Source organism: Hyperoodon ampullatus (genome assembly GCF_949752795.1).
Source record: "Hyperoodon ampullatus genome assembly, chromosome: 5".
NCBI lineage: Eukaryota > Metazoa > Chordata > Mammalia > Artiodactyla > Ziphiidae > Hyperoodon > Hyperoodon ampullatus.
The window spans coordinates 76,587,706-76,611,585 of NC_136918.1; the positions used below are offsets into that span (position 1 = coordinate 76,587,706).

At 50.4% G+C, this 23,880-nt stretch overlaps 1 protein-coding gene and 1 pseudogene across 2 annotated transcripts in view; both read right to left on the minus strand.

The window, feature by feature from the left end:
- The window catches only part of LOC307054036 (death-inducer obliterator 1-like), a gene marked incomplete at both ends in the record, with an annotated part of 109,758 nt that overhangs the window by 57,069 nt on the left and 28,809 nt on the right, over nucleotides 1-23,880 (minus strand). Inside the window, 1 exon segment of the mRNA XM_079705539.1 lies at nucleotides 23,628-23,879. Coding sequence (XP_079561665.1) covers nucleotides 23,628-23,879 — 252 coding nt within the window.
- On the minus strand, nucleotides 7,673-12,032 carry LOC307054038 (transcription factor-like 5 protein; annotated as a pseudogene). The gene is made up of 4 exons: nucleotides 11,385-12,032; nucleotides 10,095-10,281; nucleotides 9,648-9,810; nucleotides 7,673-7,923 (listed from the first exon to the last, which is right to left on the minus strand). The product of its transcript is annotated as a transcription factor-like 5 protein (transcript).

Sequence of the window (23,880 nt, forward strand, 5' to 3'; positions counted from 1 at the left end):
GGAGTTCCGGTCCCCTCTCCTGGGGGCGGGGACAGTGGCGAGGAGGGCGTCGTGTTGGGTGGGAGGTGAGTTTGTGCCTGTCTTCCTTTGGGAATTTGGCTCAAAGGGCGGCTGTAAGCAAGGCATGCAGGCACGCGGGGGGCCGAGATGATGGGTCCACTCACCCAAATTTGGGTCCACTCACCCACGCACAGTAAGGCCAATCTACTGACACTGGCTTGCAGTGAAAGAAAGTGCAGCTTTTATTGCGGGTGCCAAACAAGAACTTCAGGTCTTGTGAGCAATAGCTGCCCACACTGCTTCTTTGGCACCTGCAAGAGACGCTGAACTTTTTTTCACCGCAACTGGTGGCAGCAAATTGGCTTTACTGTGTGCAGGCAAGTGGACCCACATCTGGTTCAGTACCATTCAGCCTCATCAATAAACAAACAGCAAGGAAAATAGGCAAGGGGAGCCGTAACAGATTAAAAGGTATTGAAGAGCCGTGAACCAAATGCAGAGTTTGGATACTGACTTAAGTAAGTCAACAGTAAAAAGACACTTGTGAGCCAATCAGAGAAATCTGGACACGGATGGAGATTAAGGAAGATGATGATGACGTGACTGTGCTTTTAAACAGCCCTTTTCTTTTTAGAGATACGTTTGTGAAAGAAAATGATATGACATCTGGAAATGCTTTAAAATAACTCAGTGACGGTGGGAGGATGGCGATGTATAGGTGAAACAAAGTTATGCCTGAAGCTGAGTTATTGCACACGGGAGTTCATTATTCTAGTCTCTCCGTTTTTGTGCATGTATACATTTCTGTAAGTTTTTGGGTTTTTTTAAGCATAGCATTCCTACACAATTAAGTCTAAGTTTATATGTTTTTATTGTGGTAAAATATATATAACATAAAATTTGCCATTTTTTACCATTTGGAAGTGTATAATTCAGTGGCTTAAGAAAGTGATGTTGTATAAACATCACCGTTATCTATTTGCAGCACTTTCTCATCTCCCCAAACGGAAACTCTGTCCCTGTGAAACATGTACCCTCCATCCATCCGCCTCCACCAGTCTCTGGAACCCGTCATTCTACTTTTTGACATTATGAATCTGATGACTCTAGGTACTTCACGTAAGTGGAATCATACAGTATTTGTCTTTTTGTGTCTGCCTTTTCCCGGTCAGCATCCTGTTTTGGAGGTCCATCCATATTGTGAGGCATGTGTCAGAACTTCATTCCTTTTCATGGCTGAATAGTAATCCATTGGCTGTACAGACATTCTGCTTATCCATTCGACTGTTGATTGGATTGTTTCCACCTTTTGGTGACTGTGAATAAAGCAGCTACGAACACTGGTATACAAATATCTGTTTCAGTCCCTGCTTTCTATTCTTCTGGGTAATTCCTATTCTTTTGGATCATATGGTAACTCTGTGTTTCACTTTTTGAGGAACCACCAGCTGCACCATTTTACATTCCCACCAGCAATCCCGAGGGCTGCAATTTCTCCACATCCTCACCAACACTTGTTATTTTCTTTTATAAGAGCCACAGCCAATGGGTGTGAACTGCTATCTCACATGCATTAAAGTGCTTTTGATTTGCAATTCCCTGATCATTAGTGATGTTGAGCATCTTTTCATGTGCTTATTGGCCATTTGCTTATCTTCTGTGGAGAAATGTCTATTCAAGTCCTTTGCCCATTTTTGAATTGTGCTGTCTCTTTGCTGCTGGACTACAATAGGTTGATATTTAATTTGTGTCCAGGAAGGGAAGTATAAGCGCTCTCTCTGCGGCCACTGCGCTGACTTCTGAGTCATCTGGAACGGCTGGAGCACTCCACCTGTCCACACGCTAAGTGGCATCCCAACCAAGGCCATCTGCCATTTGCAACAACTGTCTATGCTCAGAAGCTATATCTGCACATAAATACATTCTAATTTCCTTCCCAAAATTTAAAAGATTTTCAACGGGTCTTAATGCAATGTAAGATGAACCATGGTTTGATATATTGGTTTCTATATTCTGACACCCAAAGCCCAACTATAAAATATTTGCCTATATTTCAGAAGGTAGAATTTACCTTTGAGAATACCTAAATAGAAGTCCGAAGGAAGACAAGAATCATCTCTCAGATGTCAGAAAGTACTTCAAGAGATTTTCTAAACAATCGTCATAAAATGAGGTGGATAGCCCTGGGCACCCGTCTTTATTTTGAATACTTCTGCCAGCAGTGGGGTTAAGGTGTAGCTCAATCTAGACTCTCACGAGGTCCCTGGGACTCAGTTCATGGGAACTTGGGGTGACCGTGAAAGAGGGAGACAAGTGGACACCTCCCGCCCTTGACTGCCGCAAAGGGAAGCTAGTAATTGTTACTCTGCTCTCTCAAGTAGCGTCTATTTCAACGAAACGTAAGCGAAATAGCTGAGTTTGAAGGGATTTTTACAACTCATCAGACATCCTGAGATGACCTCTGGTCAAAGTTGGATATTCACATTAAATTTGTAAATAGGAGAAGGTCAATAATAAAAACTATTTTTAGTAGGAAAAAAGAAAGACTGTTCCAATTACATGTCAAGAAATTATACCAGGAAGTCAGGAAGAGGAAGAAAACTGGTGTCATCTGTACAGAGAGACGAGAGACTTAAAGGAAAAGGGTTAATGAAACCAAGCGGGGTGACAAACCTCGGGGCCCCGGTGGGAGGATGTGCCCCCGACACTCAGCCACGCTGAGAGCCCCACAGACATGGGACAAGGCCAGTCACGGCGGGAGATGCCACGGGGGCTCTCAGAACCACAGGTCTGACAGACAAGAGAGAACAGGAAAGGCCTGAACCACAGTTCGTAACCTCAACCTAATAAACATACAGAATTCGCCAAACACACATCCTTTCCAAATAAACACAGAATTTAAAAAAATTGACCACATAAGAGGTCACAATGGAAGTCTCAACAAGCTTTTAAAAACTACCATCTTCACTGATCACAATGTGATAAATAAATGGGAGAAATAGATGAAATGCTGTTCTTACAAACAACAGTCTTATCTGCAAAACGGAAACAGACTCACAGACGTAGAGAACAGACTGGTGGTTGTCAAGGGGGTGGGGGGGATCGATGGAGCGAGAGCTTGGGGTTAGCAGATGCAAACTATTACATATAGGATGGATAAACAAGGTCGTAACCCTATATAGGGTTACAGTTCCCTGTATAGCACAGGGAACTATATTCAGTATCCTGTGATAAACCATAATGGAAAAGAATATGAAAAAGAATGTATGTATGTATATATATATATACGTGTGTGTATATATATGTGTATATACATATATATACACCTGAGTCACTTGGCTCTACAGCAGAAATTAACACAACATTGTGAATCAACTATACTTCAATAAAATAAATTTAAAATAAAAAGGACAGAATTCCTACTGCACAGGAAAGGGAGAAGTAATAGTACAGCTGCACCTGATAACTGGGGATGGTGCGCAAGGACAAGTGGGTGCGGGGCGGCCCCCAGCCCGTCTTCAGGTGGAGGAGGGAAGACAAAGCAGGGGGGCAGCGCCACCGTCCTGCCCAAAGACTGTGATGGTGACACGACACAGGAGAGGGGAGCACAGAGTGAGAGACTGCCCCACAGCCCCAGAGCCTGGCTAGGGTTCAAGGTCATGACCCCAAAATGTCACCTCACAACAACTGTGTCACCAGTGATCCTGGATTGGGGCTGGACGGGGGAAAATGGTGTAGAGGGTGTTATTGGGATAAGAGGCAAAATTTGAATTAGATAAGAGTATTACAGCAATGTTAAGTGTCCTGATTTGGGCCATTGTATTCTGGTTATGTAAGATAATGTAATATTCTTTAAAATCACAGACCGAAGTGTTTGGGTATCAAGGGGCATGGTGCCCACAGTTTACCATCAAATGGTTGAGACTGCGAGAGACAGAACAAATGGGGCAAAATGTGAACAACTGGGGGTTCTGGGTAAAGCTGGGTGGGCACACAAGGAGCTCTTAGCACTCATCTTGCAATTTTCCTGCAAGTTTAAAATTATATAAAAATTTTTAATTACCATAAATAAATACAACGAATCATCTAAATCCAGGGTTCTACAGGCACCTGTCTGGCCCGATCTCTTCAAAATCTCAGTGCCGTAATAGAAACTGTGCGGTAGGAAGGACTGCTATAGCTTAGAGACAGAAAAACGTCACTGAATGCAACACAGGAGCATGGCTGGGTGCTGGTCTGGAAAAACACGCAGCCATAAAAGTCACCTTTAGAACATCCGGGGGACATGGGAATACGGACTGGGTAGTAGATGGTATAAGACAATGACTATCGACCTTGTGAGGTGTGAAAACGGCACTGGCGTTACGTGGGCGACGCAGGCGTAAATATTTAGAGGTGACGGGTCATGACATCTGTCATTGTCTTTGAAATTGTGCTGTGCGCGTGCACGCGTGTGTTAAACATGGGAAATGTTGACGGCTCACACTAGGTGAGGGGAGGGCAGGTGTTCAGTGAACTCTGTGCTCATTAGAAAAATAAAACAAAGCGAACCACCTGCTTGCAGACTCGTTTACTCATTCTCAACTTCTCCACCTGACGCCTCCTGGGCACTGAAAACCTAGCCCGTCGGACACAGAACGTGGCTTCCGCCCCACCCCATCCTGCTCGTCCACACGTCTTCCCATCTCAGGAAACGGCGCCACCCGCCCACCTGCTCCAGCCAGACGCCCCACCGTGATCCCCACTTCCTCTGCCCAGCAGCCCTACATCCAGCACCGCGGGCCCTGGCCAGTCACAGCAGAGCGGCTGCGGCCTCTGACCAGGGTCTGTGTCTCCACTCCTGCCCACCCCCAACCTCTCCTCCTGGAGTCCAGTCTCCCTGCTGCACAGCAGGGAGAGCCATCTTTGCAGCATGTCAACCAGACCCCACACCGGGATGGAGGTGGTCCATTCACCCTCGACCTCTCAGCCGCTTCCCTCCAGCCCACGGGGTCTCTGTCTTATTCAAGGTGCCCCCAGTGTCTGGGACACAAGCCTGGTTAGAGTCGGAACAGACCTGTGGCATAACATGTGTACTGAAATAATTTAGGAAAATCACGGAAGACTTTTGGGTATCACATCTTTCAAAATGTTCATGCAAGGAAGAGGGGGAAAGTCACTAAGGAAACAGGAAGGACACAAGGGTTTAAGCTACCTACATTCTAATTCCCCCCCAAGTTGCTACTGAGGTCACTTCAGCCTGTTTCCTGATGGGTCTTGTAATCCGACCCAGAAACAATCTACAACTTCAATGTAACTAAATTTCACAAAGATTCAGGAAGCCTAAGACACATAAAAATTAATGTCCGGAAGTTTTTAACCTATTTAATCTTTGAGTAGAGATAGTGACAGTTACGTTTTTTTATTGCTGTAAACACCTTCATCATATTTGAATGAATCATAGAAATAATAGTTTACCACTATTACGTACACACAGCCAACCAGTAAATCATTGTTTTAAATAGAAAAGCTTTATTTTTTTACAATAAACCAAGTCTATCGCTAAAAAATAATGTTAAAGAGTAACCACACTATAAATAACCAGAAATGATCCAATCAGCACAAACTGCACACAGGGATCGCTTTCAAAGGCAACTAAATATACAAGGAAAATAAGGAACTTGACCAAATTACGAAATACACAAGATGGAAATGCCCATAGGCACAGAAAAGGGAAACGGAGAAGACAAACTCTTAGCACTCAGCCCCAGGGGCCTCACTCCAGGCGACCTGGGGCGCTCGGCCGGCCGCTGCCCCAGGATCTCGATACGGAAGGCTCTTTTGCAAAAGGTTCCACGTTTACAGTGCCAGCCTCAGCTCGGTTCTCTAACCAGGCCCGTGCTGCCGTCAACGGCAGCGACTACGCGACAGCCGGGACCAGCAGCCAAACCCGGACGCTCTTCACTAAGGCCTCATCTACAGCGGCCAGCCCCCCTTCAGTGGCCCACTAAGCCCAGCTGCGCTCCCTGGAAAGTTTCCTGTTTACTTCTCCTGGGCCAGGAGCAAGGACCAGGTCCAAGTCTCTAGACCAAGGATGGACCCAAACCCTCTGAAACTGGAGGCAAAATTGTGTGTGTGTTTCTTCTGGGCAGGACATTCTTTCACTCACCTGCCCTCCAGGTGCCAAGAAAGTCACAGAAGCTAGGATTCACAGCTTTCATCCTCCAGGGGTCCCGGTTCATAAAGGACCACAGACTACCAGCCGGTTAATATCCCCAAACCTGCTCTTTTTAGGGATGATTTACATCACAACTGGAGTCTTAGACCATCTTTAACTTTTACGTATTACGTTCAGATAATACGGCCCTTGTTTCTATTTCCCCACCTGTACGCTCAGAGCTTTAGAGCAACTTTCTAAGGTAACAACAACAGCAGGAATTCACTAGATGCTCTGTAACTGCAGGCACTGGGCCAGACACTACATTTCAGCTTCTTTACTTCCTGTGTCCCATCTACGCAGTAGGTAATATACCTATTGTATAGACGAGAGACTCAGGTGGAGAGGTAAAGAATGTGTAGGAAGTTGTTAAACTAGGGAATGGCAGAGCAAGAATTTAAGCTTTTACCGTCAACACGTAGTACATATGAGGCTTTTTTTCAGACGGTAGGTGCTCAGCAAATGTTTATTAAATAAATAAAAACCACGCCCATTATGATTCACGGTGAGTTCCGTGATGCCCATCACTTGGCGTGTATGTGCGGACACACCCTTAGGAAAGGGATCTAGATGCCTAGCTTTAATATATCCCTTTAAAGAAATAAATTTCCACCGCTCCACACTGTAGGTTCAGAGATGAACATTTCTCTTGCTCAATGCTCTATTTCCTGAGCCTAAAACAGAAACTGGTACAAAGTACTCAATAAATGACTAAGTTAATTAACTCTATGTTAGGGAATCATCCCGTACCCAGCTCTAACAGAAAAAGTAACCACCTTTTGCTTCTACACAGAACAGCACAAATAAAATCCACAGATAAAACAACTTACATAAGCTGTAACTTCCTCCTTCTTCAATATCCTTAAAAGAACCAAGCAAAACTAAGTAACCCCGTGTGCAGGCGGACTCCCTCCCAGGAAGGCGGCCCCGGCCAGCACCTGGGAACTTAGATTTCGGGGGGGTTCCCACCACCATTGGTCACTGGCTTATGCTAAACACCAGCTTTCCTTCTGGGCGTCTGGGATTTGGCCGCGTGCCACCTAGGGAATACCCCCCACAACCAGCCCCCAGTAGGATCCATGGCCCCGAGTCTCTAAGGAGCTTTGCTGTCCGGGAACATGTCACCAGTGCTGGGGGGTGACAGGCATCCTGAGTGGCTCCACTGAGAGGTGTTCTGGGGAGCTGGCGCCTGGGGCCCCTAGACCTCTCCCCATGCGCCTCTGCTGACTTTGCTGGGTTCTTTGCCCAAAATAAATCAAAGCCATGAGTCCTCCTAATGAATCTTCAAACCTGGGGGTGGTCTTGGCTACCCCCATCCACCTAGCAAAGCAAGGTGACCATTGACTCTTGCCAGCTTTCCCTCCCTTGAACACAGAAGTGCCTATACCATTGTTTTCTACAAAAAGGTGCCTGTTACCAGCACTGACTCTCATCAGCTTGGCGTCTAGGACAACTGTATACCACCGGCAGCACGCATTACCTTCTATCTCTTTCCAGGCGGCTGTGCCTCTCCCTCCGCTGGGACCTGCCCCGTGGGGGCCCGCTCTGCCTCTGCTCCCCGAGGGCGGCCTGGGGCGACTCCACCGACGGCCAAGCACCCTGCGCTGCTGTGGAGCCTTCACCCACATTCTGGAGCTCTCCAAGGGTTCTTCGTTCTATGTTTGTGTCCAACTGACGTATCCTACTCCGACTCCTCTTATTTATTGCTTGTTTACATAGCGCTTCTTCTTTGCAAAAGAAGGAAAAAGCGGTATTTTAATTTTTTGATTCTTCTAAACTTACCCTCGTGAATGCTGAATATATTTTTTGGTATTTTCGATCCAAGATATAAACATGAATGGGTAAGGAGCACACAGAACCAAACAAGAAGCACTCCAAAATTCCATAGAAACATCCGGCACAAGGCTCTAGGTTTCAAACTATACAACTGAACATAAACTAAATTAAAACACCCCAGAGGGCTTTCCTGGTGGCGCAGTGGCTGAGAGTCCACCTGTTGATGCAGGGGACACGGGTTCATGCCGCGGTCCGGGAAGATCCCACGTGCCGCGGAGCGGCTGGGCCCGTGAGCCATGGCCACTGAGCCTGCGCGTCCGGAGCCTGTGTTCCGCAACGGGAGAGGCCACAACAGTGAGAGGCCCACGTACCGCAAAAAAAAAACACCCCAGGTATTATGTCATCAATACAGCTTATACAGCAATACAATCAAAAGTCCCCCTTTTAAATCAAGAGCCATTTTAACTGTCATCTAGGAATAAAAAAACCAAGAAGTTGTTTCATTTTTCTGATATTCAGAAGGGGAAAAAAAAAACAAACCTAGAAATATTTTCTCCAAAAGATTTTCTTGATATGCAATTATTCTAAGATGACAACTGATATTCTAACTGCAATGCTCAGAAGAGGACAGAACCTAAGTGGTTTAGGATTAAACACGCCCTCACCTGACAAGTGAGATTCCCCCCACAAAAGGAGTCATCACGTCATAGCTTTGACCTGTGCTACAGAAATATGTCAAATTTCTATCACAGTACAGCAGGCGTCTAAGAAGTACCTGTGGTGATGTGCATTCCCGAGGTACCGTACAAAGCCAAACCCTCTACGATGAAAGAATCACTTAACACACATTTCAGAATGGTGATAACTTTTCAAAAGACATAGAGAGGAATTCACAAGTATTGGTAATATTTTGGTTCTTCAGCTGAGTAGTCAGTACAGGGACTATTTTAATTTTAACCTTTATACCTTACAAATGCTAACATATACTTTCACGAGCAATGTCATAAGAACAATGGAAAAATAATCACTGGCGTGGGAGAAAGAAGGAGAGCTCCATCCCTACCCTGTCTTTATCAGCTTTTGAAAAGCTGAGTGTGAGCTGTGTTATTGTTGGATAACTCGAAAAAGAATGTTTTCCAGGAAAAACGGATTGAGGGTTAACGTCAGGGGTAAGCAAAGTTTGCCTTCAGAAATTTCTTTCTTTCTAAGACTTTCTGTATCACCTTATGGCCTCTTGCTCCCAACTCAATCCTTTGCCCATCTGCAGATGGTCCCCTAAAGCTATGAGCGGATTTCAGACTCCTGCCTCACTCATGAAGTATGAAATAAGAGAGAAAAAAAAAAAAACCCTAAATTTGCTGTCAGTAACGAAAATGTACCTAAGTCTATCATGTTTCTGTTTAAGGAGGTTACTGTTAAGAAAAAGCAGCCCCTAAACTCAACGTTTCCAGGCCAAGTATAAACGTGATGTTCAAAATTCGCAAGGACGTTCCAAGTGAGGTGACTGGGCAGAGGGACAGAAGGATTCCTAAGATGCAAGCAGGCTTCCGAGATCCTTTCATTTCTTTATAAACCACCTCTCTCCCCTCCCCCACCCGTGGCCAAAAAAAAAAGGGGGGGCAGAGACATCAGGCAGGAGGAGAAAGCACCTGCCAGCTTCTGTTTTATCGCTTACCTCCTACTTTAATCCGAACCTGCTCAGGCAAAGCTTTGTTTCTACTACCCAAAGTCTGTTTAGTGGATTCAATTTACTTCTGATAACAGAAAGAAAATGCTCTCGGCAATCCAATATCCCGATGCTTGGCAGCTTCAAGTACAGAACGTGAGTTACTAGAACTCTGGAAAACAATGAAGCAACAGGAACGTTATCAACAGGTGACAATCTCCTCTCTACGCACAAATAAAATGCGTTTTAATAGAAGTAACGTCAAAGTTATTCACATGAACTTGAAGAACTTTAGGTGCACTAAGGATTTTTAAATATCCCCGAACCACATAAATACTCTCGATTTTAACAAGTTATCGAGCTCAGTGAAAGACAAAAACAGCCTTGGGACCTAACTAAAATACAATTTATCCACTTAACACAAAAGAGCAAAGCTTCGCAAATCATTTTCCCTACCTGTGTTTGTGAAAGATTAGAATTTCCACTAGTAGAGCAACTATTTGCAGTAAACAGAGGGTATGTAAATTGAAGAGCAGTAGTTGCAGCAGCTGTTTTGTTTTTCACTCATGTTCTACATTTGTTTTGTTGCTGATGAAGTGGAACACTCATTAATCCGGATGGATGGCGAATAAGAGTTACCAAACTGCCAAGACAAAAGAAACCCAGAAACACATGAAGAGTATGTGGCAGGTAAGTTTCCTGAAACACCACAATCACTATCACACTCTAATGGCTAACATTTGATTTTCTGGATAGGAACGCGAATCTGTTACCATGAATGCCCCCCATCATGGAAATCTCTACAAAGCAATTATCAGCTAGTGTTGTAGGGGACAAGTTCAAACTTTCTTCCTCACATTGGAAGGTGTGGCTGTGTGTCATCTTTTAGTTACACCTCCCTTCCCATTACACTTCTGACACCAATCTCTGGTTTTTTCTGGCCATCCTCCAAAATCTGACGACTATGGGCAAAACGGGGAAAACTACAGGGTGGGGACAGACAGAAAGCTGAGGAGACACCCTAGCAGACAGGCTACTCCTCTCCGATAGTTGTTGCTGCGAGATCACTTATGGGCTGGCAGTCTGGCTGAAGGATGAAGCTGCATTTTACACTCAAAGCCTCACAACATGACGTCTGTCCTCCCAGGGGATGCATCTGTGCAAGATCAGGTCAGCCTCAAGCTGAGTCAACAGAGGGGGAAGCAGAGGTCTCTCCTGACATTTAGGTGGGTGATTTGGGGACAAAACCTTTGTTCCTCAGGAACACGTGTGCACTTATCTCAACTCATCTCTCTTCCACATGCAGACGCAGAGCGCACACCGCAAAGGTAATGCTGCAGGCTCTGTACTTAATATCTGCTTGCTGTGCCTGCACAGAGCACACAAACTTTCAGCTCAGCCTCCACACCCACTGAGGTCTGCTCCCTGTTAAGATGCAAGCTGCAGTGAGGCCGCTGGCCTCTGCAGAAAACCCGGGTCTACATCCAGACCGAGGCTGGTGCTTCTCTGCACAGGACCCTGGTCTACACCCGGACCCAGGCTACTGCCTCCCTGCAGAGGCCCCTGGTTCCACCCGGATACAGGCCGGTGGCCTCTGCTGAGGACCCTGGTCTACACCCAGACCCACGATGGTGCTTCTCTGCAAGGACCCTGGTCTATACCCGCACACAGCCTGCTGCTTCTCTGCACAGGACCCTGGTCTACACCCTGATCCAGCCGGGCCCGCTCCCTGGGGGATGCACCCACTTGTTGAGCGCCATGCCAGGCTCGGGGGGATCCGCACCGCGCGGGGCTGGCGGGGGCTCGGCTGCTATGCTGTTGAAGCCGTCCTCCAGGCGGACGCGCACCGCCCACTTGGCCCGCACCTCGGTCGCGCCCTCCACGTTCTCCTTGACGCCGCCGTCGGGCGCCTTGGACCGGGGTGCGCCGGCACCCGGCCCGTCGGCGCCCGGCGTCTTCTCGGCGGCGCGGGGCGCGCCCGCCTCGCTCAGCAGCATCATGCGCAGCTCCTGGAAGTCGATGTGGCCCAGGCACTGGTTGGCGCCCGCGAAGCCACCATCGGCCAGCGCAGGCGGCACAGCACCGGGTACACGGGCGGCGCGACACCGCCGCCGCGCCCACGGCCGCAGCGAAGCCCCCCGCCGCTGCGCCCGACGCCGCCGCCGCCAGGAAGCAAGAGTTGACGCGCGTCTCGAGCTCGCCGTCGGCCGCCGCCGCCTCCATGTGCGAGTAGAGGATGTGCTGCAGCTGCATGTACTCGATCTCCGTCATCTCCACAAGGCTCAGCTGGCTGGTCCTGAAACTCAGCCCCGCCTCGCCGAGCGCCGCGTCCGCGCCCTCGGGGCCCGCCGGCCCGCCCGCCTGCGGCGGCTCCTGCTGCCCGGGGCCCGACATGCCTGCGCCAAAGGCGTGTGGCGCGCGGGCGGGCCGGCTGGGCCAGGCCGGGCGGTCGGGTACGCACAAACCGACGGCCGCGGCGGGGCTGTGCCGCCCGCCCGCAATGGCGGACCCTCCCGGGCCCCACCCCGCCCCGCCCGGAGGCCCCACCCCGAGGGCGGGCCACACTCACCGCCGCCCCGCCCCCGCGGCGGCGCCCCTTCCCGAGCTGCGCGCCCATGTTGGGGGCGCGGGGTTCTGGTGGCGGGGGCGTGGCGCGCGGGTCCAGGCCGTCCAAGTCCAGTGCCTGAGGGGCCAGACCACCCGGGTCGAGTGTCCGCAGGGCCGGGCCGCCCGGATCCCAATGTCCAAGGGGCCAAACGCCCGAGTCCAGTGTCCGAGGGTCAGACACACCCGGGTCGAGTGTCCGCGGGGCCGCCCGGGGCCTGGCCGGGTATCAGGGCGCATGCAAGAGACACCTCTCTAGGTAACGCTTCACCACCAGTCCACGTATCCACGGGGTGCCCTGCGGTCCCCCCCTTCTCGGGACACGAGGCCTGCAGTAAGCCCGAACAGTAGACAGGTGAGACAGCGGCCCCAAATACAGGTGTGACAAGGCAGGCTGTACGTAGGTGAAAACTCAGGCAGGTAAATCAATACACGTGGTGCACGGTTCCTCCTACAACCGGCAGGGCTCGTGTAATCAATGCACTGGACAAACAGTGGCCACTGATGAGCTGGAATGCACGTGCCATGTGGGTTCATCCTTTTAAAGTGCGCTCTTCAGTGGTAGTGGGTTCACATGCCATCACCACAACCAGTTTTCGAACATTTTCATCACCCCAAAGAATCCCATACCCATTAGCACTCCCTAAACACTAACCTTCTTTTTGTCCCTATGGGTTTGCCAACCCTGGGTACGTCCTATAAATGGTATCATAGAATACGTGGTCTTTAGAAGAATTAGTTTTGCAGGCTCAAAATGATGACTGTACCCACCTCTCACCCTTACCCCCATCTCAACCAGTGGCTGTTTTCTGTATGGGAACCACGTGCTTTAAAGAAAGGCCTGTGATTTAGGCACAGTTTTCTTCCATCAGGCTCTGAATCGCTCATTCTGTCAGAGCTCAGACATCTATGGAGTGCTATTCATTTCTTCTGCAGTCTCTTTTCTTTGAACAATGTAAGATCATCCTGCACTTCCCTGGAGGACCAGTGGTGAAGACTCCGTGCTTCCACTGCAGGGGGTGCAGGTTCAATCCCTGGTAGGGGAACGAAGATCTCACATGCCACGTGGCACAACCAAAAAACTTTCAAAAAAAAAAGGAAAAAGACAAAATATATATAAATTTGCTTTTCTTTTTTTTTTTTTTTTGTGGTACGCGGGCCTCTCACTGTTGTGGCCTCTCCCGCTGCGGAGCACAGGCTCCGGACCCGCGGGCTCAGCGGCCATGGCTCACGGGCCCAGCTGCTCCGCAGCATGTGGGATCTTCCCGGACCGGGGCATGAACCCGTGTCCCCTGCATCAGCAGGCGGACTCTCAACCACTGCGCCACCTGGGAAGCCCCAATTTGCTTTTCTTTTTGTCGACTTAATATGTCCCCAGTAGGATAATGATGGACCACTTACTCAAGAAAAGGTATCAGGTGTGGGGGGAAAAAAGGAGCACTTTTTCTCACACCTAACATAAAAATTAGTTTCAGATCATCGAAATACCTACATTTAAAAAGAAAATTATACAACTCCTATATATATAGGATGATATCGATAAAATCTTTGAGAAGATTCTCAGCGTGACATCAACACAGACCGTAATGTGCACAGGCTCGCCCTGGGGATCTTGTTTAAAAGCAGATTCTAATTCAGCAGGCCTAGGTGGGACCCGGAATGCCACCTTTCTAAGGAGGCCCCAGCTGACGTGTGTGCAGCTGATCAGTTGACCCCACTTTGAGCAGCAAAATCACGCAGTATGGTGAAATTTACAATGTTTAAAAAAGAAAATAAAATCAAGATTATATGCGACTTGGTTTTTCGCTTATTGGAAATAAAGACCTTTGGCACCTACATTGTTTTCTGTGTTTCTTGATTTGGGCGGATTCCTTGCAGATAACAGTTTTTGAGCCCTCTTTTATTTAGACATGAAACGTGAGAATGATCTGGCTTTAGTGGGACTTATTTCATAAATAAAATGTGAAGAAAATATAAAACATGTCTTTTTCAAACTCTAAACGTGGCTCCAAGTGGTTCTGGTGTAGCCCTCCAGGGGTAGCCCTCCTTAGCTGAGGACCCTGGCTGTAGGGTCAGGCAGAGCCCGGCGGAGCAGGTCAGGGCGGGAGAAAGGCCCCACCTGGGCTCCCCTGAGCTAAGAACTAAACATGCAAAAAAATCAATAAATGAATAAGTAAACAGCATCATGGACCGATGGGAAGGGCTGGCTTTCGAGAACAGGAGGAGCTGCTCTGTGGACAGGCCATCGTGCAGGGGGAGACCCCCAGTGGGTGGCAAAGGCAGTTTAGTGGCTCCGGACTAACGGCCAGAGACCCAAGCACAGCATCCATGTGAGCCTCAAGGAATGCGGGCAAGCGTCGGACATGACACCGCTGTACAAATATATGGATTCGGTGGAACCAGCAGGGCTGGATAGCAAAACCAGATAGAGAATAGAGACATTACAAGAAATTAAAACTACAGGCAATATTGGACATGAACAGATAGGCACACATTCTTAACAAAAGCTTAGCAAATTGAATCCAACAAGATTTCTTAAAAGGAATAACTCATCGTAACCAAGTGGTGTTTATTCCAGGGATGCAAGTTTTGTTTACATTTGAAAATCAACCAATGTAAATTACTATATTCATAGAGCAAAGTGGAAAACCATATGATTACCTCAAAAATGCAAAAAAAAAAAGTGGCTGGCAAATCTAACATCCATTCCCAATAAAAATTCGGCAAACCAAGCATGGAGGGCAAGTTCCTCAACCTGATAAAGGAGTACATGAAATTACCACACTTCACATCATACTTAAATGGCAAAAGACGGAATGTTTTCCCTCTCGATGAGGAAAAAGGAAAGATACCCACTGTCGCCACTTCTATTCAGCATTGTGCTGGAGGGTCTACTCGGCGTGACAGGGCAAGAGAAAGAAGAGCATGCAGGTGGGAAGACCAGAAGTGGAACTGTCAACTTTCTCCCTAGGCAGCATGATGACCTAGGGAGAAACTCCTACAGAACCTACAGAAAAGCCAGTGAGTTCAGCGAGGTCGGAGAACATAACAACATCCTAATACCAGTCATGTTCCTATACAATAGCGGTGGACATGCAGACCCTGCAATTAAAGTACAGTAGCACCTACCATCACTCAAGTGCACACCGAGGTGTGAGTGTAACAGAATACGTATAGGACATGCATGTTGAATAGCATACGGGGTGCTTTCACTGCCCTAAATATCCCCTGTGCTCTGCCTACCCATCCCTCTGCCCCTTTGCCCCCTGGCAGCTACCGATCCTCTTACTGTCTCCATAGTTCTGCCTTTTCCAGAGTGTCATAGAGGTGGCATCATGAGGCCTTTTCTGATTGGCTTCTTTCACTTAGTTAAATGCATTTCAGGTTCCTCTGTGTCTTTTCGTGGTTTGATAGCTGATTTCACTTAGTGCTGAATCATATGCCATTGTCTGTGTGGGACACCATTTATTTATCCGTCACCTGCTGAAGGACATCTTGGTTGCTTCCAAGTTTTGGCAACTATGAATACAGCTGCTGTAAACATCCGTGTGCAGGCTTTTGTGTGGACATGGGTCTCAGCTCCTTTGGGTAGGTACCAGGGAGTGTGCTCCTGGAGCGTATGATAAGCGGATGCTTAGTTTTGTAAGAAATAATCAAACCATCTTCCAAAGAGGCTGCACCATTCTGAATTCCCACTGGCGTGAACGAGAGCTCCTGTCATTCCACATCCCCAGCCCCATCTGGTGTTGTCAGCGTTGCATGCTTGGGGCAGTCTACGAAGTGTGCTTGACGGCCTTTTGAAGACTCAGTTACTGTGCCGGCTAGGTGGCAACCCCGTGCGGGGCAGGGCGGGGGCGATGTCTCCCAGGACACGGTCTGGGCTCCGCGACCAGTGGTGCTCTTGCTCCAGGATTGCTGGATCTGGAATCAAGGGGTGCGAATGGGGTGGCCCCTTTCCCTATTACCTCTCCTGATGCCCCGCAGAATCTGTGCTTCCTGTCCTGTGACTCTCGGTTCTAGAGGGCTCAGTCCCGAGGGGAAGAGAGCTTCCTCGTGGGGACGCAGTGAGGCTTCCTGGGGCCGTGGGTGGAGGCTGTGGCCTGGCCACTTGGGACTCTTCAGGCCCAAAGCAGGGGTGGCAGGGCCCGACTCAGCAGGGTGAGGAGCCGGAGAACCCAGGTCCTCTTCATCCTCCAGGCCGGTGGACAGCCACAGCGATGCCCTCGGGCCCGACGGCTGAGGCTCAGACCCGTTAGAAGCAAAGGTTTGGGTGACCCACCAGGCCACGAACCCCCAGCAGCTGCTCGGGGCCCCAGGGAGCGTGGACGGGTTCATGGAGGAGGGTCGGTGTCGGTACCAGCGCCGCGGCTGCCACCAGGAGTGACGGCTGTGACAGCCGCCCCTCGTCCTCCTTCTGATGGAAACGTGCCTGCGTGTTTATCCACCGCACGCTTTTGTTTTCTCCTCCTTGCTCGTCCCTGGTCGCGTAGGATGCGACGAGAATGACCGGCCTTATTCCCATGGCCTGCAGGACCGGGCAGCCCACCCAGAAGTGACGGGAGGTCCGGTCCCCACTTCTGGGGGCGGGGACAGTGGCGATGGGGGCGTCGCGTTGGGTGGGAGGTGACTTTGTGCCTGTCTTCCTTTAGGAATTTGGCTCAAAGGGCGGCTGTAAGCAAGGCATGCAGGCGTGCGGGGGCCGAGATGATGGGTGCGGGGCGGCTAGCCGGGGCCCTTTTCTTAGAAGCCCCTCTGCTGCGTGTTCGCGGTTGAGGGGGTCAGCAGAGACAGTTCTGCACGAGATCTGGAGACCAGAAGGGAAGCAACAGCCACACCGATATTTCAACTCGGACGGTCGACCTGGGGTCACACGCGTAGCATTCGCCTTGTTGGGGGCAGTGTCCCCACTGGCCACGCCACCTCCTGGGCCCGCTCAGCCTCCCTCGGGCCAGGTGTGCCTGTAACCTCTATGACAAAGTGTGCCAGCTTCTCAGGCCGGCTGTCCGCACCGTCCAGGCTGGAGGTAGAGAGAAACACGTGAGAGGGGCTAGTCCATCCTCGTGGGGCCCGGCCTGGCCTCACCTCGCCCTCCACGCCCTCCCCTCTGCCCGTCCTTCCCGTCCAGCTCTGGCCGCAGCAGCTCCCACAGCTGGGACTAAGCCTGCAGACCAAGCCCTGATGCGTCCCCCCATCCCTGTCTTCCTCTTCTCTCCCTCCCTCTCCTCTTCTCTCTGTCTCTCTCTGATCCAGATAACGAAGAGACGGTGAAACCCACGGCACCGGCGTCTGTAAACCATTTGCTGCGCATCGTGTTATTGCTGTGATTTGTGAGTTTTGTTCACTCCTTAAGGGGTAAAAGAATCGGAATACCTTTGTTAGAGATGTGATTTCAACCAGCGGCTTAGGAGAATTCGATTAAATACCTTTGTGACCGATTTCTAAATATTTGGAAAAATTGTTCAGTATTTAATTTGGTGTTTAAGTGTTCGATATTGTGTTTAAATATCTCTAAAAGTATTGTTTAATAGATTTATAGGACTGAGAAATAGGACATTGAACAAAATACGAGTTTCCTTCTGATTGCTCGAAAGTTCCTCAGCTAATAAAGTATTGATTAATCACACACACACAAACACACACGCACATGCACACGCAACGCACAGAAGGAAAGACAAACTAAAGGAAAGTTTGAGCAACTGCTTTTGAACTTCAAAGGAAATTAACGTGAGTTTGAGCTCGCGGGGTCAAGAGATGAACACTCCAGTGACGAGGGGCAGGGCAGCAGGAGTCAGAGGCCAGCAGAGGCAGGGAAGGGTCGAGTCTTCAGTTAAAACTGCAAAATCACAACACAGTAAGAGCAGCAAGTGGTGGAGCCAGTGCTGGAGAGAATCGGGTCCGAATGCCCAGCAGGGTGGAGGGATTCCAGGACTGGCCTAGAATAAGGCACGATGCAGCAGGACGCCAGAGCCAGGGATGCACAGGGCCGTCCTGACGGGGGTGATAGCGTGACTGAGAAAAGCAGCGGCAGAGGGACTCGAGGCCGCTGCACGGGGCTCCTCTCCTTCCCTCTGCCCTCCTCCTCCCTCCCCACTCCTTGTTTTCCAAACAAAAGGAAAGCTTTCCTTTACCACTTGATTACATGGGTGGGGATCTTTTCTGAAAACCAAGAGTGCGCCACTACAGATGAAAGGTGCACATCGTCCAGGGAGAGAAGCGTGACCGCGGCCGGTTCGCCTTCCACACTTGAGCTGCTTTCTTTCCGTTCCTGACACGTGTGTGTGTGTGTGCCAGTGTGTGCACACGTGTGTGCGTATCCGTGTGCATGTGTGTGCGCGGGGGCTGGGGCTTATCCCTGCGAGCTGCCAGCCCAGCACTTGGTCTCCCTGTGCGTCTGGGTGTTGCTCACGGTCAAAGTCACAAGTGCAAACAGCTGTGCCTGCAGCGCTGCCATCGGACAGGACGCCCCCGTCCCCCAGATGCCTCCCTCGTGCTGCCCCTTAGAGGCCCCGCCACCCCACCCTATCTGCAACCCGCCCCCTCCAGCATGTCCCTCAGGGGGTCCTGCGGCCAGTGGCCTTGGTCTGGGGACTCTCTCACTGGATGCACTTCCCTCCTCCCCGTGGCTGGGCCACGATCCACCCCCGTGTTGACTGAAGGGCACCTGGGTGGTTTCCTGGTGTAGGCAACTGTGAATAAATCACTCTAAGTACTTGGGTTCTCATCCCCTTGGGGTGACATTGCCCTCACTGATGATGCGTGCTTTGGGGTGAATGTCTAGCGGGGGGTGGCCGGCTTCTGTGGAATTTAATGACAAGTCACTGATTGGAAACCCGCAGCTCTTCCCCAGGGCGGTGCCACCTTCCCTCCCCGCCACCCCGCATCCTCGCCAGCGCTTGCTACAGTCAGTTTTCTGACCCTTTACGTAAAGGGACACCCTGGGGTGGGGTCCACAGTGGCTGTATTCCTCTTCTTTTTCTCTGGCAGACCCCGATACCCTGATTTGCTGCCTTGTAGCCAGAGGTGGCCGTGTGCCAACCTGGCCAATGAGGTCAAACCAGACATTTCAAAGGGGAACAGAGGCTCTGTCGCTCCTGCTGGCTTCCTCCTATAACAGTGAGGTGATGACGTGATGGCTGCAGGGGCAGCCTCCTTGCAAACACGAGGACAAGAGTCATGAGCTGAGGTTGGCAGAGCACGGGGGACCCTCAGTGACATTGCAAGCCGCTCCAGCCACCAGGGCTGCCTGCCCCACCCTCGTGGGAAGCTCGAAGATGGAAAAAGTCTCTGTGCTTCCTTGGTGACCCCCTCACCTGAACACCAGCAACATGGGTACAGGAAAAGTGGGCCAGAAACACCATTAAGAACAGTTGTCTCCAGATGGCGGCATTTGGGAGATCTTGATTTTCTTGGTACACCTCTTTCATTTCCCATTCTGGGAACACACAGGACCCCACAAATCTCCAGGGAGCCCACATTCTCTGGAAAGTAGAAGTTAGAAACTTTTGAACGATGTGAAAAATGTAAATGATGCCTTTTTTAATATACAAATATATTTATATATTTTTATTTTTGGCCGCGTTGGGTCTTCGTTGCTGCGCGCGGGCTTTATCTAGTTGCGGAGAGTGGGGGCTACTCTTCGTCGCGGTGCGCGGGCTTCTCGTTGCGGTGGCTCCTCTTGTTGCGGAGCACGGGCTCTAGGGCTCTAGAGCGCAGCCTCAGTAGTCGTGGCTCGCGGGCTTCGTTGCTCTGCGGCACATGGGATCTTCCTGGACCAGGGCTCTAACCCGTATTCCCTGCATTGGCAGGTGGATTCTTTTCTTTTCTCTCTCTTTTTTTTTTTTGGCGGTACGCGGGCCTCTCACTGTTGTGGCCTCTCCCGCTGAGGAGCACAGGCTCCGGACGCGCAGGCTCAGCGGCCATAGCTCACGGGCCCAGCCGCTCCACGGCATGTGGGATCATCCCAGACCGGGGCACGAACCTATGTCCCCTGCATCGGCAGGCGGACTCTCAACCACTGTGCCACCAGGGAAGCCCGGCAGGGGGATTCTTAACCACTGAAACACGAAGGAAGTCCTAAATGATGCTCTTGATGAATACTTGATCACTTTGGGAATTGCCCTGGTTATAAGAAGTGAAGAAAAGATACAAGAATGTATAGAATCCCAATTTTGTAAAAGAAAAATAGAGGGGAAAAAAGATTAAGGGAAAAGAGACAGATGACTGCCCTTGGTGACCGCTGGGTGGAAAGTGTGGGTGGTGTTGGAGGGCCTCCCCTGTCCTAAATGTCTGATGGGAAGCAGGCGTCAGAGCCATCCCAAGCCAGGAGCTCCCATCCGCACCCTGAGGGGCCCCCCCAACCCTTGCTCAGGCCCCTTCAAGGGCACAGCCAGTTGGTCCCCGTCGCCGTGCCCTCACCCTGCTGTCTCCCTGGCCCTGGCCCTGCTGGTGCGGCGGTGGGGAGGTTCCGGCCCCTGGGGTGTGATCCTCCCTTGGAGGCTGCTTTCATCCTCCCCGACGGTTGCCTCTGCGGAGCTGGATGGGATACGGGGCCCTGCCAGGCACCGCGGCCCTCGAGGCCTCCAGCGGGAGGGAGTCCTCATGCCAGGTTTCCGGAGAGCCAAGCTCTGCACGGCGCACCTGATTGCGTGTGAGTGACTTTGGCTAAACGGGGTCACGGGTTGGAGCCGTCAGCGCTGGTCCTGGAGGAGAGCAGGGGAAGCTGGCAGCGTGAGGACAGAGCTGTGGGCGCCGTGGGAGTATATTCTCTGCAGCAGATAAAGCAGGGATTGGGGAGGATGCAAATGTCCCAGCTGTACTCCAGGGACGGAGGATTTTAAAACTTGGGCATATTTTCCCCGACGTTTTGGGAAAACTGCTTGGACATCAGCCTGCAGGCCGGAGGGACTCACGCGTTTTGGAGCCGGGCACCGTGCCCAGCCCTGCTCGGCGTCTATCCTGCAGGATTCGGGATTTCCTCTTTGGCGGGACCTCGCCGTAGGGCGGTCTTCCCCAAGGTCAGGCTAGCGCGGTGGGGTCTCCGTAGATGAGCGGCCACCCTCCAGGCCTCGCCTGGCCCGACGCCTTTCTGAGACGGCAGTGATGGCGGCGTCCCCTCGCGGGACCCCTGCTTTGCGGCACTTTCCCCTGGTTTGTCGTGCGCTCGGCCGAGTAAACCAGACCGTAAGCTACTGACTCTCCAGCCCAAGGGGTAGAGCCTGTCCTGCCCGAGGGATGTTTTCTGGCTGTCTGGGCTCACGGTGGGCATTGGGTGCACAAACTTGTTGAGAAGCTAAATGCTGGCACAAGGGCCACCGCGTTGGGGCCAGTCACCGGTGGCCCTGAAGTTCAAGGGCAAGGCCCACACCTTTCTCTTCTCCTCCCAGCGGCGGCCGCTTCCCTGACCTGAAGGCGCCGCATCTGCTGGTGCAGCCCCTGCCCCTTATTCCACCCAGCAAGGTGCCTGGGCCACCAGCTCTGCCTCACCACACGCTCGTGACCAGCCCAGTGCTCCTTTAAGGCCCGAGTCAGCGGCCGGGACTTTTGGGTGCCTGCCGACCCTGTCGGTACCTTTGTCGATCGCCAGCCCCACCCCCACCCGGGCCCACGTCTCTGTCATCCCCTGACCGTGCGCTTCTCCGTCCTTCCCTTGGTGGCCTCGGGCTTCCTGCTCGACATGGGGTCCTGTGCTGGAACCATCCCGGGAACGGGGTGCATCCGGCAGGCGTCTTCAGGCCAAAGGGCACCGATGCCCACACCACGCCGACTGCCAAGAAGCGGGAGCTGACGCATCCCTCTCCAGACCCGACTTTCCAACGCCATGCCCCACGAGACAGAAAACCTTCTGTAGATGCTTATTCTACTTCAAGTAACAAAGCTATGAAGCTCCATGTTTTAATGTACAGTGATATAATACTTTGCAATATAAAATACAATTTACAGAAATTTCTATCAAGTAAACCTAAACAAACACACTGCATTTTTTACATTTGTTGTAAATTAGAAAAATTTTGTTTTACACGTAAAAAAGCCTTCACATGTCGTTAGATTTTGGAACTCGTCGCCACTTTAACGTAACCTAATGACAGGGTCTCTAACACCAATCACTCCAAATTGCTAAGTTCTCGATGTTCTCATAACTTAAACGTTTGTGCTAGAAACTGAAAAATCTGTAGTGATGTTCAATGGAACAGACTCCAAAGAAAAAATGAAATTCTCTAATTTTGTTTGCAAAAGTAACTTTATGAAAATATAAAAAAATTATCAAAGTTTCTTTGTACAGTCAAATAAATGAGCACGTTTTTTCTCTCTTTCGCACTTCAGAAGTACTTGGAAAATACACGACGAGAAGCGGTATACTGTGTCTCACAGTGAAAAGCTTTCTAGTTGGCACCTCTTAAGCTAGTATCACTATTTTCATCTCAGGCTTTACACAAATATTGTTCCGTTTCAACGACAAACGTTGAGATTTGTCACCTGACAAGTACCACAGTGCAGAGCTCGTGCACCTTTCCCGGGACAGAGAACGAACCGCTCAGATGGTAAAGTTCAACAAACAAAAACGTTCCTGATTATCCAAATCAAAGAAACCTACTCCCTCCACCCACCCTGCCTTTTAAAGTACACTTGATTGCTTTCTTTTCTCACTTTCTTTAGGCTGGTAAAATTTACACCTTTCAAAATAAATTGTTCTTTAAAATTCCACAATTTCTATTCAGATGTTGCTTTTAATCCTGTTTGGGGCTGGGGGGAACATGTAAGGCGATACCTAAACACTGAGCAAAACCAAGAAATGTGTTTTTGTTTCCTGGTTGAAATTTGTATTTCAAATTTCTTCATGACAAGAGAAAGATGCACCTGTAAGTCTGGTGTTTCTCAACATTCCAGAGACGAGCTGACACAGCCATGCACAGAAACACGCGGCCGCCTGCCCCGAACCCTGTGAAGTTAGCTTCTGGAAACAGGTATCACAGATGAGAAGATGTCAGGAAAGGTATGGCTCTGAGGTCCACTAAACTCCCTTAAAATTTACAACAGTCAAGTTATGAGAAAAGATAACTTTATACTCTGAAAAGCAATATGCTCTTGTAGATACTTTCCCATTTCAGTACATTCAAATGGACATGTTAAAGACTTCTTATTTTGTTTTTATTTAAAAAGTGTCAGAATTGTAAAGGTGTGAAATTTTGTAAGAAATAATCACACACAAAATTACAGTAATTTCTCAAGTCCAGAAGGTTCTGCAGCAGGGGCGCCGGCTTGGCTCTGGGGTGGCCGGGCCCTGGCAGTGGAAGTGTGGAAGCACCGATTCGCTCTTCTCCGGGAAGGGAGTGGCCCCCCCGGGACCCCCCAAAGGGCAAGGGCGCCGGTGCCCTCTGGCCGGTGAACCTGGGTGGCGAGTGGACCCTCTGCTCTTCGAACCGCTGAGGCTGCATCCCCCTGGGTCCCGGCACGAATCCAGGAGCTTGGCCCATTGGGCCTTCAAAGTGCCCAGGGTGTGCCCCCTCGGGCCCACAAAGTGGCCCGCGGTGGGGGCCTCTCTGACCTCTGAACTGAGGGGGAGGAGGGCCACCTCGGGGTCCTTTGAACTGTGACAGCAGAGGCCTCCTCTGGCCCCCGAACTGGAAAGGCGCGGTGCCCG